Source organism: Sorex araneus, chromosome 3, assembly GCF_027595985.1.
Source record: "Sorex araneus isolate mSorAra2 chromosome 3, mSorAra2.pri, whole genome shotgun sequence".
NCBI lineage: Eukaryota > Metazoa > Chordata > Mammalia > Eulipotyphla > Soricidae > Sorex > Sorex araneus.
Genome location: NC_073304.1, coordinates 87590464 through 87603672, shown reverse-complemented (window position 1 = coordinate 87603672; position 13209 = coordinate 87590464). Strand labels below are relative to the sequence as shown.

At 38.1% G+C, this 13209-nt stretch overlaps 1 protein-coding gene across 2 annotated transcripts in view; it reads right to left on the bottom strand.

The window, feature by feature from the left end:
• Positions 1-13209, bottom strand: part of GANC (glucosidase alpha, neutral C) — a 75069-nt gene that overhangs the window by 46373 nt on the left and 15487 nt on the right. For both annotated transcript variants that reach the window (XR_008629198.1, XM_055131269.1), the window contains exons 6-11: positions 12142-12187; positions 6963-7029; positions 5399-5495; positions 4101-4281; positions 3725-3869; positions 2104-2339 (exon numbers count right to left, since the gene is read on the bottom strand). Coding sequence is in view for 1 of the 2 variants with exons in the window: in XM_055131269.1 (XP_054987244.1) it covers positions 2104-2339; positions 3725-3869; positions 4101-4281; positions 5399-5495; positions 6963-7029; positions 12142-12187 (772 nt within the window). In the remaining variant the exon portion in view is untranslated. The remainder of the gene's footprint in view (positions 1-2103; positions 2340-3724; positions 3870-4100; positions 4282-5398; positions 5496-6962; positions 7030-12141; positions 12188-13209) is intronic.

Genomic DNA, 13209 nt, shown 5'->3' with positions numbered 1-13209 from the left:
TGAGCCACTCATGGGGTCCAACAACATCAGAAGAATGTAGAATAAATGATCAGAATATGTTTCTCTATTTTAACTATTGAGTTTTCAAGCCCCACCATTCCCTCCTACTCTTCTGCTCTAGCCACCTGGGCACTGTTGGATAGCATTGGGGTGTCCTTGCTCCTCCCGCAGGGAGCTTAGGTTTATTGGGTCACTCTCCACAACAGTGCCCCTGAGGCACACCCAATTCCATCATGCACTAATAATCCTATATTGCTTTTCTCTTTCCTTTATGTCATTTGCATGGTTCATATAGCAATGTCCTTTTTGTATAGGCACAGGAAGACAGTTGATGCTATGCTTTTGGGTTTTTTTTTTTTTTTTTTTTTTGCTTTTTGGGTCACACCCGGCGATGCACAGGGGTCACTCCTGGCTCTGCACTCAGGAATTACCTCTGGCAGTGCTCAGGGAACCATATGGGATGCTGGGATTCGAACCCGGGTTGGCCGCGTGCAAGGCAAACGCCCTATCCACTGTGCTATCACTCCAGCCCCAGATTCTATGCTTTTGTAACACGGGAGTTAACTGTCTCTGAAATAATATTTAACTCCTGGCATCCATATTTACTTGATGTAAACCTCAGCTGCTGTTAGTCCCTAGCACTCCAAAAGCCAGGTCCAGATGAAGGGACTGGATGGACCCAGAGCAAGCTGTAAGCTACCCTGGCATCGAAAGGAGACAAACTAAGCACCATAAGTATAAGTTAGAGCATGGTCATGGAACAAACTCTGTTGTGACCCAAAAAGAAGTAACTGCTGGGGTTAGGAAAGATTAGCCTGGCCTGAGGACTGTAATCAAGGATATATAGCGAGATGTCCCCAGGAAGAGACAACCTTTAAGCTTAATAAATCTCTGTGTTCATAAGAAATGACTAGAAATATTATAAGAAGTTTACTATGATTGGTTAAATGGATTACTAGCTGAGGAAAGGATAAAGCAATACACCCTGGATGGAATCCTGCCCTTGAGTGGATCTTCTAGAAATCTGGAGTGCTGATAAGATTTTGTCCTTGAGTTAATCTCCTAGAACTTCCCCTGAAGGAGTGGCTTCACCTCTGTTTGTTGTTATGATAACGTTCAACCCCACCTATGTGTACCCCCACCCTTCATGATTTCTGTATGACTATGCTATAAGGGTAAAGAGGAAACTAGATGACGAGGACTAGACTATGAGAAAGGGAAGGACTAGATGAGAACCAGAACAAAATGAGGACTAGAAGGGGAGGACTATGAAGACGAGAATGAGGGAACTATGATGACAGTTCCAAAACTATGACCAAAACTACAACTATGATTGTGCTGTAAGGGAAGAAACTGGACTACGCTGAGGAGGAGAGAGAGAAATAAACTGACTACCGATGAGCCTGGAGCTCTATTTCTCCATTTTCCCTGTCCTTCATTCGTCCGTCACCATGGGCTGGCCATGGGAACAGTTCTCAGCTACTAAATGTTCGAGTGTCACGTACCCACCCCCCACCCCCCAATTTCTCTGGAAACTCACAGGCATGCCAACAAGAAAAGCCTTGTTGCTTTCTCTGTTGATGCCAGCAAGAAGTCTAAACCACATAATCCTCAGAACACACTCTGTCTACCATAAAAATCAGAGCTCATCCCTTTCCCAGCTCTCTCAGATTATTCTCAAACCAGCTTGGAGTAAGCCCAAAGAGTTTCAATATCTGACTAATTATCTCATGTCCTCTTGGTACTGGTGTGCCATCATTCATCTTATATAGAAACCAAATTGTGTGTGTGTATGTTGATGGGGATACAGCACATCATTACAGGGTGATCACTATGAGTGGGGCTGAATGCTGGGTCCCTTAATCCTTGTGGGAACCTACACAACTAAGTCTAGGAAGGATGGGGTCCCCATGATTTCACCATTGCTTTTATGTTATCACAGTTACAATTACATTAGAAGGTAGTCTTCATGGCATTTTAAATCAGACATTTAAATCAGACATGGTATTTTAAATTATCTATTAACATGCTCAGGAAAGTTTAAAAAATTGAAAGAAGAAAACCTTTGTGATTGAAAGGTTCATAAGTGTTAGCTTATCTCACCTTTCGATTTTTGCTTCTGAGTAGTTCTTGCATCCTCTTGGGGTTTGGAAATCTTTTCTGATCCCACGTGAAGTACCTTTTGCCATTGGTGTGCTCTATGTCCAGCCACATGACATCATAAGGAATATCATGTTCATCAAATCCTGCATCTACTGCGTTTACATCCTGCTCATCTTCATAGTTCCAGCGGCACTGATGGTATCCCAGAGAGAAAAGGGGAGGCATGGCTTGTGTTCCTGAAAGAGGAAAATAGCAAGTGGGCCAACTACCTCTGAAATAATCAGAATCTGGGAATCAGTTTTTTCTTTTAAGAAATATGACCACAGCAATTTTGATAAGGATTGCAATTAATCTGTCATTTCTTATGGTAACTGCTTATGGTAGTTTCATCATCTTCATAAAATTAAATCTTCTAATCCATGAACATGGGTGTCTTTCAACTTTTGTTCAAATTTAGAAATTTTTAATTTCTTTCAGAAATGTTTTGTACTTTTCAGTATACAAGTCTTTCATTTCCTAGTTAAATTTATTCCTAGCTTTTTTTTTTTGAGCAAGACAAGATATTGTCCTGTAGAAGATAAGGTGTATTAAAAAGACATAACAATAAAATTAACAGACTTTCTTCCCTCCCTCCCTCCCTTCTTCCCTTTATTAGTATTTTGCCAGACCTAGCAGTGTTAAGGGCATACTCCCAACATGATGCTCCAGTTAACTCCTGTTAATGATCGGGAGAAGACTATGCAATGCCAAGGATTGAACCCAGATTCCTGCATACAAGAACTATTTCCCTTGCCCTAAGAGTGTTTTCCTAAGATCTTTATGAATTGCTCTTTGCTAGAGTACATTCAATTGGTTTTTGTTCATAGATCATGTTCCCCATAACTTTGCTAATTTGTTTACTAGTTCTAGTAGATTTTTAAGTGATTTTTCTATTTTTATAACATGCAGGATCATTTCATTTACAGAGATAATTTTTTTCCTCCCTTCCAACTTTGATGCCTATACTAAAGTTTTCCTACCTAATTGCTCTGGCTAAAACAAACAATACAGTGATCATCAGCTATGGCTAAAGCAGGCACGCTTGTCCTGTTTCCACTATTAGGGAAAATCATATAATATTTCACCATTGAGTATGACATCAGTAGTAGATTTTTCATAAATTCTTTTTATCACACTGAGAAAATTTTCTTCTATTCCTGGTCTTTTGACTGTTTAAATATGAAATAGTATTGGATTCTTGCAGATGCTTTTTGTGTATCAATTGATATCTTTTATATCTTCTAAAGATAAAGTGTTTCAGTGTTACAGTGGTATATTTTAATGAGGAAAAAATAGAAAAGTTCACAGTGGAATATAGGTCAACTGAGATAAAGGTAGAGAAAATGCAGAAGTTTAGTGTTCTAGGGAGAGAAAACGGCAAGTATTAAGGAATACAGAGTGGTATTAAGTTCGAGACCATAATGTCTAATTGTGTTGAATGGGGACAGAAAGCTTCCTTCTTAAAAAGACTTGGTGAGTTGTTCATAATTTTACATGGTATAATTTATAATAAATACTAACTTACAAGACAAATGAAGAAGAAACATGCTAACAATAAACTGGCACTTTTACATGAAAGTACCTGTAAGGTATGAGTACTGCTTGAAGACATCAGAAGGTGTGGGTCCTGTTAGCAGAAAAACATCAATGATTCCACTCTCTGACATCCAGTGTACATTAGTTCGAGATCTGACCTTTTGTTTAGCAGCAACAGGGTCTACCTGGGGCTGTGTATATTAGAAAAGGAAAGGAATGAAAGTCTGAAAAGTTTCTCTCTAACCCACAGCACCCACGCATATGGAATTATCTGTCTCTTTAGTAATTCATATTGACAGTCACTGATTTTATTACAGACTTTGTAGGCAGTGAGCTGCCACAACAAAGCTAAAAGCTTTGACAAAACTACACTGATTTTATTGTGTTTATAGGTGTGACATGCAGCCCCATGCACAGCTCACCTCTGCTGCAGGCTCCATATTGATTTCCACTAGTGTTTCTGAGGCATTCAGCCAGAAAATGCCCAACGTCCTGCCTAGTTTGTGGGCTAGGAGATAAGGCACTGAACCATAAATACCCATTTTGTCATGTATTTTATATCCATATACGTCCAGATTATAAAGACGGTAAGCATCTTCATTACTGAAACACAAAATAAGGATTATCCTTAATTATGTCACAAATATATTATTAATGGTTTATTCTCCTCTTCAAACACTTGGGTCCTATGCATCTCCTAAGGCTCAACTTCCCCACTTCCCTAAAATTTTCCTAATCAAACCTGGGAACCTATAATCCTCCTCCTTTGAATTATTTGGTATCCCCTTAATGGACAGATGGACAGTTGGCTTGCATAATCTCATTAAATATATATATATATATATATATATATATATTTCTGACTATCTCTTGAGAAGGAGGACTGTTTCCTGTGAGTCTGCTATAATAGCAAGTATGCAATACAATAAGCATATATATAAAATACTGTATATATATATATGGTTTATATATTTAAGTATATATATATATATAATACTGAAAAATATTGTGAGTACTTCCCTGCCACTAAGACAAAACGGTGCTATTCTGACATGCTTGATAGTGCTGAGGAGGAAAAGGATCAGGAACTGAACTGGGGTAGTATACACAGAGCTAAGGCTGGTGTGAGAACAGCAGAAGGTTGGTCACTGGTATACCTGCTGCAATGCCCACTCACTAAAAAGTTTTTCAACTTAGTAAACTTGATTCTCTTTTCTTGGATTTTTTTCCCACTTAGTCTGATGTATTTGGCATTTATGAATAATGTTAATTTGAAGCGATCTCAAAAGAATCAAAGTTTGAGATGCCAAGCTTTTCCATTTTCTGGGGCAATATCTGGTAAAATTTATTTTATAGGTTAGTGTATTTTCATAGTATTTTATCCCAGAGTTCCACAGAAAACCTTGAGAAATGAAAACAAAACCCACAAATGCGATGTGATAAAGATCTTCCTATTCCAATCACAGCAGCTCAATTGAAAAAATTACCTGTTTTCCTATACTTTTAGATTCAGTACTGTGCTTTTATTCTTATCCTTTTCCACAAGTCCACTACTCCGAGTGATCATTCAAGTACAATTATTAAAGTTTCATTTGGAGTATCAAAGAGGAATAAGTCAGGCATTTATTAGTACTGACACAGACATTTGACATACTTTCTTTTAAAAAAAATTCCACCCAGAAACCAGAGCCTCCCATACAAACGTTTATTTTCACTTTACCCAGTATTTTTAAGTTGGTGTGATTCTGCATGTTGTGGGATCCCATAGAGATGTTCAAATCCATGCAAAGAGAAATCCAATCCAATGGATGTAGGACCTGTTGGAACCAGAAAACAGGCTGAAATTTGCTTTTCAGTGAGAAAATCAAGTAAGGAGACTCAGTTAACTATGCTCATAACAAGATAAATAGAAAATGGACTAGAAATAAGAATTTCATTTTCCCTGAAAATGGCTGGGACTTTTTCTAAAAGGTTGTATTTGGTGTTATAAGATACAAAAAATACACAAGGCAAAATTCTAGTCAGTTATTAGTATGTTTCCTTTGTTGTGTGCTGAATCTTTGCATTTTCATTTACAGTAAAATCCCTTTTATATCTGTAAAATATGGCTACAGTTTTAGATTACTTCATAAACTAAATTTTTATAAAATATATTGCATCCTTCTTTGCTTTAGGAAACAAAGGATTCTGGATACTTAGAATACTTTTAATTTTTCTATCTGTGTCTTTTGCTTGATCATTAAATCTTACTGTGTACAGGACTGTAATGTCAAAGAGACCAGGTCATTGTCTCCTCAAAATATCCCTTGCCTATGATTAAAGATCACATTTCAAAGACCCTAATCAAAGACAAAATGATTACATTAAAGACAAATTCACTTTTAGGTAAAAGAATCTGACATTAAATAGTTGTGTATTTGAAGGAGTTTATAGAAAGGGGATCTATAGAGAAGATGAAAAGCATTATACTGTTACAAAAAGGAGTATGTGAAACCCCCAACCTGTAAATTTGGGACATGTCAATTCCGATGTTAAGTGAGGTTGTAGGTGTAGATGCTAGAACAGGAGCTCTTCAGGAATTATGGAGGGTTTGTAATTATATAGAATAAGGAAGAAGAAGAAGGAGAAAAATATTCTCCCCCGCATCATCTAAATGAGTCCCAAATATCTGAAAGTCATCTCTTACAAAAACAAACTGCCTTGTTATATCCCTGGCTCTAAATCCAGTGGAAAAAAGTCCCACACGGGCATACACTAACCATGTGAATTAAGGGGGAGGCTTAGAAAAGGTTGAAAACTACTGGTTTGGAATGTTAGAGCTGATTAGAACTTCGTAGACATCACTTGTATCACTTCACTTGTATCACTTGTCATCCCATTGCTCATCGATTTGCTCGAGCGGGCGCCAGAAACATCTCCATTCATCCCTGTTGCATGCGAGTGTAGCCCAATTTTTATCAGCGGGCAGACATTACTTGAACCAAATAAAAACTAGAACGCGGAATTTGAGGCTCTCTGACCTACTGACAGGACAAAGTATGTGGACTTAGGACCCTCATGAGATCATAAGCCCCTGAGGCCTATATGACACCTACATTCCACAAAAGGCCTATAATCACCACTCTCTTTTGCAATGTATTGAAGAAAGAGGGATTCAAATAAGAGATTTCTATTAATCTTTCAGAAGTACTTGCTTAGGTGATAAGGCTCAAAGGAGTTTCATACTGTAACATTTAGTCATTTTGGAAAGAGCTGTTTTAACACTAAACCAGTTTCTATTTTACCATTAGCTTTGGTATCCACAAATTCCCCAAATTTCTCTTCCCATAGGCCTAGATCTTCTTGATTTTCCTGTTGGTACAGAAAAAAGGAAAGCAAACAGATTTTATAAACTGCAACAAAGTTTGTGACAATAGCATATTTTGTGTGGGTTATTAAAAAACTAGCCTGAGAAAATTAATTCATCTTTTAAAAGATAGATGAATTTTTAAAAATTATAGCATTTTTAGTAAATGATTATGTTCTAAATTAATTCTAATAAACTTCCTTATAAACTCAGCTGAAACTGAACTCTATACACAAAGGTAATAGCTTCGCAGGCTGTAGTGATAGTATAGTGAGTAGGGCACTTGCCTTATATGTAGTCAGCTTGGGTTTGATCTCCTGCATCCCATATGGTTTCCTGAGCCCTACCAGAAGTGATCCTTGAGTGCAGAGCCAGGATTAAACCCTGAGCACTAGCAGAGATTACAAATGGCTCCCATGTCATTTGACATCAAAATCTTTATATCTTTTGTATCTTTACAAAATGGTACAAAAGCATTTTGAAAAATGTAGTCATAGAAGCAGGAGTGTATACAGTTCAACGGTAGAGATTATGCTTTGCATGTCTGAGATCCTGGGTTTGACTCTGATACTATAATTACCCATCCCCAGAAAAACATTTATATATAAATGACTTATAAAATTGTTTTTCTTTTTTGTAAACATGTGCAACGAAACATATAGTGTTACATAATTTAAATCTGTTTTCAGAGACCCTAAGCAAAGGATTTATTTTGGCTGAGATAAATACTTTCTCTCCTTGACCACAGCCAAGTACTGGTTATGGTCTTACTTTGGCTTGATAAGCCAAGGGATGAGATGGAAATTGCTCAGGACCATAAACTTATGATCTAAATCATATACTAGGATGACGAGGGATTATAGCTCAGTGGTAGAGCACATGCATGTTTCAAATCCTGGGTTCAACCCTGAAGCACAAAACTAATTGTTAAGAGTTGCAAATCTGTTTTACAAAAATCTGTTTTTCTCTAGTATCAAAAAAAATGTTTTTAAAGTTGTGTAAGTGAAATGTATAGATTTTGAAATGAGTCTTTCACTCATTTTAAAGTTGTTTCTGCCTAATGAGAGCTCAGTTAAGTGTGGCTATCTTTTTTAAAAAAATCATATCTGAAGGGTTGGAGCAATAGCACAGCGGGTGGGGCGTTTGCCTTGCACGCAGCCAACCCGGGTTCGATTCCCAGCATCCCATATGGTCCCCCGAGCACCGCCAGGAGTAATTCCTGAGTGCATGAGCCAGGAGTAACCCCTGTGCATTGCCAGGTGTGACCCAAACACCCAAAAAAAAATTTAAAAATCATATCTGAATTCTTAATGTAGAAATTTTATCTTGAGGTATACATGACTATGTAAATTGGTTTGTAAACTCCTTCAAACAGTATGAGATGGTTTTTATTTACAGTAATATAGCTTTTATCAGAGGGCCTGTGACTCAAAAACACTAGAGTTAGCAAATAAAAGGTCTCCTAAAGCAGATTTGACATGTTGTCTCAAAACTGCATATAGCAAGGCCTTAGTTATCCTAAAATTTTCTATTTGAAAATGGTGATGTCAGGGCTGTGACTCAGTGGTATAATGCATGCTCTTCATGTGAAGCTCTGGATTCTATCCCTGTTACCACACCTAAATAGAGGGGAGGTAGTTCTTTTTCATAGTCATTACTGCAGGGCAGCAATCAAAAGAAAAATATTATTTGTCTTATTTCTCTTTCTCTTGTCCATATTAAACTGGAACTTTCCCCAGCATTCTTAGTGATGACAGCTACTGTTATGAGCTCCTTGGTAGATGCTCTTGGTTTTAAAGAGAAATTTTATAGAGGGTCCATTCCTTATAATCTAGTCAAATTATTATTATTATTTTGATTTTGGGGTCATATTGCAGTGCTGGGGACTACTTCCAGTTCTGTGCTTGGGATCAGTTCCAGCAGTACCAAGGGGACCATGTGGGATCAAACCTACCCCCCCAAAAGCAATGCATGCACTCAGCCTGTTGAGCTATCTCTCCACTCCAAATTGAGCTTTAATTTTATTTATTTATTTTTGTTTTTATTGGTCCACACCAGATGGTGTTCAGGGTTTTCTCCTATTCTGTGCTCAGGGATTACTCCTGGTGAGGCTTGGGGGACCATACAGAGTGTCAGGGACCATACCCATGATGTCCAATGTAAGCCCCTTATTAGATATACTATTTCTCCAGCTCTCCCAAATTAAGCTCTTTTAAATTCAGAATGTTAATTTTATTTTATTATCATTATTTTTAATCATAATAGATACAGTTACAAAATTTTCCTATTTTAGTTTCAGTCATACAATGATCGATCACCCAACCCTCCACCAGTGCACATCTTCCATTACCAAGGTCCCCAGTATCCCCACCACCACCCCTCTCCCTGCCTGTATGGCAGACAATCTCCCCCATATTCTCTTTTGAATTGCTTGTTATAAATAGCATAAACTGTTGTGTGGCTGCATGCTTCTGGAATTCTAAACTTTTAGATAATTAGGGTCTGGAGAAATCTCTGCCAGCAAGTTGCTTGGTTCGAAGATTCTTTTGTGTGTGTGTGGTGGGGGGGGATGAGAGGGACTGGCCCATCCCCCATCTCTTGAGGCCTGGAGTTTGCCATCACTGAACCCATGTATCTGCACTTCTCATTGGGTTCTGGAAGTTGGTGGTTGCTGGGGTATTTTAGGAGGCAGATGGAGGGACGACGACTGCCTCCATCTGAGGCACCCCGGTGAAGTCCACCTGGCTTAAAGTTCAGAGGCATCTCTGAAACTGGCTGCTCAGTTCGGAGATTCTTTTGTGTGTCTCTGGGTCATGGCACTTGTTCCCATCTTTTCAAGAGAAATAAACTACTGGCATATGCCCTGCAGGGTGCACCCGCTTGCCTGCAGTGCACCTCGCTGGCCCTAACTGTGGCTTTTGATCTCTTTAGAAATTTATGGGTCTCTGAAATAAGGCCAATAAATGAGCTCAGCCAATAGCTGAGCTGGAGGTGGTTTGTGGGTTTGGCCCCCACATACCTAACTTTTGGCTGTTTAATTTCTTGGTGAACTTGGCCCCAAGTTGTTGGGGTCTGGCCAAAGGCACAGCAGCAATTTTGGGGTATCAGGAAGTATAAAAGCACCATTAGGCTACTGATGCACTTGCCCCGCAGGTACAGGTTGACCTGCTGGTGGCACCATACCCCCAATTAAGTTTTTTAAAACAGAAATAAGGCATGCTCTTCAAGCTTTCAAGCACGTGTTCTCCCTTGAATATGTATCTTGCTTGCTTGTCTCTGTCTCTTTGCTTGCCTATTTCCACTCTGGACACACACACTACTCCCTTTCTCTCTCCTCCCACAAGCATAACTTGATCTCCAATACCACATGATCCCCTTATTGCTGCTGGATGCGATCCCAAGCACAGAGCTGGGAGTAATCCCCAGCACTGCTATATGACCCCAAAACTTTCGGAATAAGTTTCAATACAAACTATCTTACTTCACTCACACACACACAGAGACACACACACACACACACACACACACACAGAAACCCCAATCAACAGAAATTTAAACCAAGTATCTCTGCTTTCTAACACTGTAACTGTTTTAATACTGTTTTTATACAGTTCTCCTTTCCTCTTAGGATGTAGTTCAAAAAGGTTAACATTGTTTAGAAGAATGATTCTGAGGGGTTTGATCGCCAATTCTTGAACAATGTCTGTTATATTGAAAGTGCTCAACAATTATTTGTTGAACAAAAGAATTATTATAAGACTACAGAATTATCTCTACCTATCACATTCCTGATACAGAGCACTCTTGCTGTTCACCTGTTAAAACCAACAAATAATTTCCTCATATATGCTCCTTTTACCTCAAGATCTTTGAAACAGAAACTTACTATATCTGGAATATGGAATAATTTTAATAAAATTTTCTGATTTATGTATCATCATGCTCCAACTTTAACATTATTACCTGCAGGGCCTCTTTCCCAACACTCATCTTGGTAAATTCCTTGTATTTGTCCCTTTTGTTAACACTCCTCATACTTCTTTTTTTTTATAACAATAAGTTTATTTTCCCCACTTTATACATCCTTGAATACTATCAAGGATATTCTAATATGTCTGAATTCAGATTAGGCCTATGAAATAGAAACATATTAAAGCAATACCTGTCCGTTACAGAACTGGTTGCTGTATTTGAAAATTTGGCAGTATTTTTTCAGGATTCATTCAGAAACAGGGCAGGAAAATTTCAAAGTACTCATTCTTTTTTATTTTATTTTATTTATTTATTTATATTTTTTAATTTTTTAAAATAATTTATTTATTTTTAATTAGTGAATCAACGTGAGGGTACAGTTACAGATTTATACATTTTTGTGCTCATGTTTCCCCCATACAAAGTTCGAGAACCCATCCCTTTACCAGTGCCCATTCTCTACCACCAGTAAACCCAGAATCTCTTCCACCCTCCCCAGTCCCGTCTCCCCCCACCCCACACTGCCACTGTGGCAGGGTATTCCCTTTTGATCTCTCTCTCTGATTAGGTATTGTGGTTTGCAATAAAGGTGTTGAGTGGCCATTGTGTTCAGTCTCTAGTCTATATTCGGCACACATCACCCTTCCCCCGAATGACCTCCGACCACATATTACTTGATGTTCCCTTCTCTGAGTTGCCCAGAATGAGAGACCAGCCTCCAAGCCATGGAGACAACCTCCTGGTACTTATTTCTACTAATCTTGGGTGTTAGTCTTATAGTCTATTATTCTATATTCCACAGATGAACACTCCTCATACTTCTAATTAGTGTCTTTTTTCCCAACATAGTCCAAATTTTATGGAAAAGGCCAGTTCTTATTTTTTATTACCAATGTTCCTTGCCTAGCATAATTTTCTGTGCCTGGATAAAGTTGTCACTCAGCAATGATCTAACTTATAAATAAATAAATATGTGAATCAATGAAATAAGGCAAACAAGAGGTAAATGGTCTGATATATAAGGACAAAGCATTTAACAAATACTCATCTATGAAAGAAGGGAGAAACATAGGCCAATATATACCACATAAAAATGATAATGGTGAAAAATACTATAAAATGCTAGATTGCTCAACATAGATTACCTGAGAGGTATTGGCTGATGCATCCTCTTCATTTTCTTTGGTAACTCTGTATTAATATAAATAAAATTATTTCACTCATGTAAAAACAGAATTTTGCTTAATAAAAAATATTTTCAGGGCTGGAGTGATAGCACAGCGGGTAGGGCGTTTGCCTTGCACACGGCCGACCCAGGTTCGAATCCCAGCATCCCATATGGTCCCCTGAGCACCGCCAGGGGTTATTCCTGAGTGCATGAGCCAGGAGTGACCCCTGTGCATCGCCGGGTGTGACCCAAAAAGAAAAAAAATTTCATTTCTGTTTCAGACTCCCTTTAACTAACTATATGTTTTAGTTTATTAAAAGTAATCTCATTAGAAAATAAAATTAGGCTCATGAAACAAAAGTAATTCAACACTTGATTTTCTACAAAGGATTTCAAATTTCTTATATTTTTCTTTTTAAATTTTGTAAAAACACATATATCATCTTTTAAAATTATGAATGTAATACATACTTAAAATATTTAAACCAAAAATAAGCAAAGTAGAACATATATCTTTTCACCCAATGTTACCCCAGCCCAGGGCAATTTAATGTACTGTCTTTCAGAATGATGACTGACAACTTATTCTATCATTCAGAGTTGTATTTGAATGCTTATTTCTCCCCATTTGTAACATATTGAACTTTACTAATCTTTTGAATCTAAAAATTTAGAAAATATATATGGTACATATAGTACACTTCATCATCATCATCATCATCATCATCATCATCATCATCATCATCATCATCATCATCATCAGCATCCCGTTGATCGTCGAATTTCTCAAGCGGTCTCAGTAACGTCTCCATTTGTCCTAGCCCTGAGGTTTTAGAAGCCTCTCTCTACTCATCCTTCCCAACAATGCCGCATTGGAGGCTCTTTCAGGGTCAGAGGAATGAGACCCAGCATTGTTACTGGTTTTGGCATATGAATATACCATGGGGAGTTTGCAAGGCTCTCCCACGTGGGCAGGAAACTCTCGGTAGCTTGCCAGCTTCTCCCAGAGGGAGAAGTAGGCTATAAGATGTCTGAGACTGCGAAG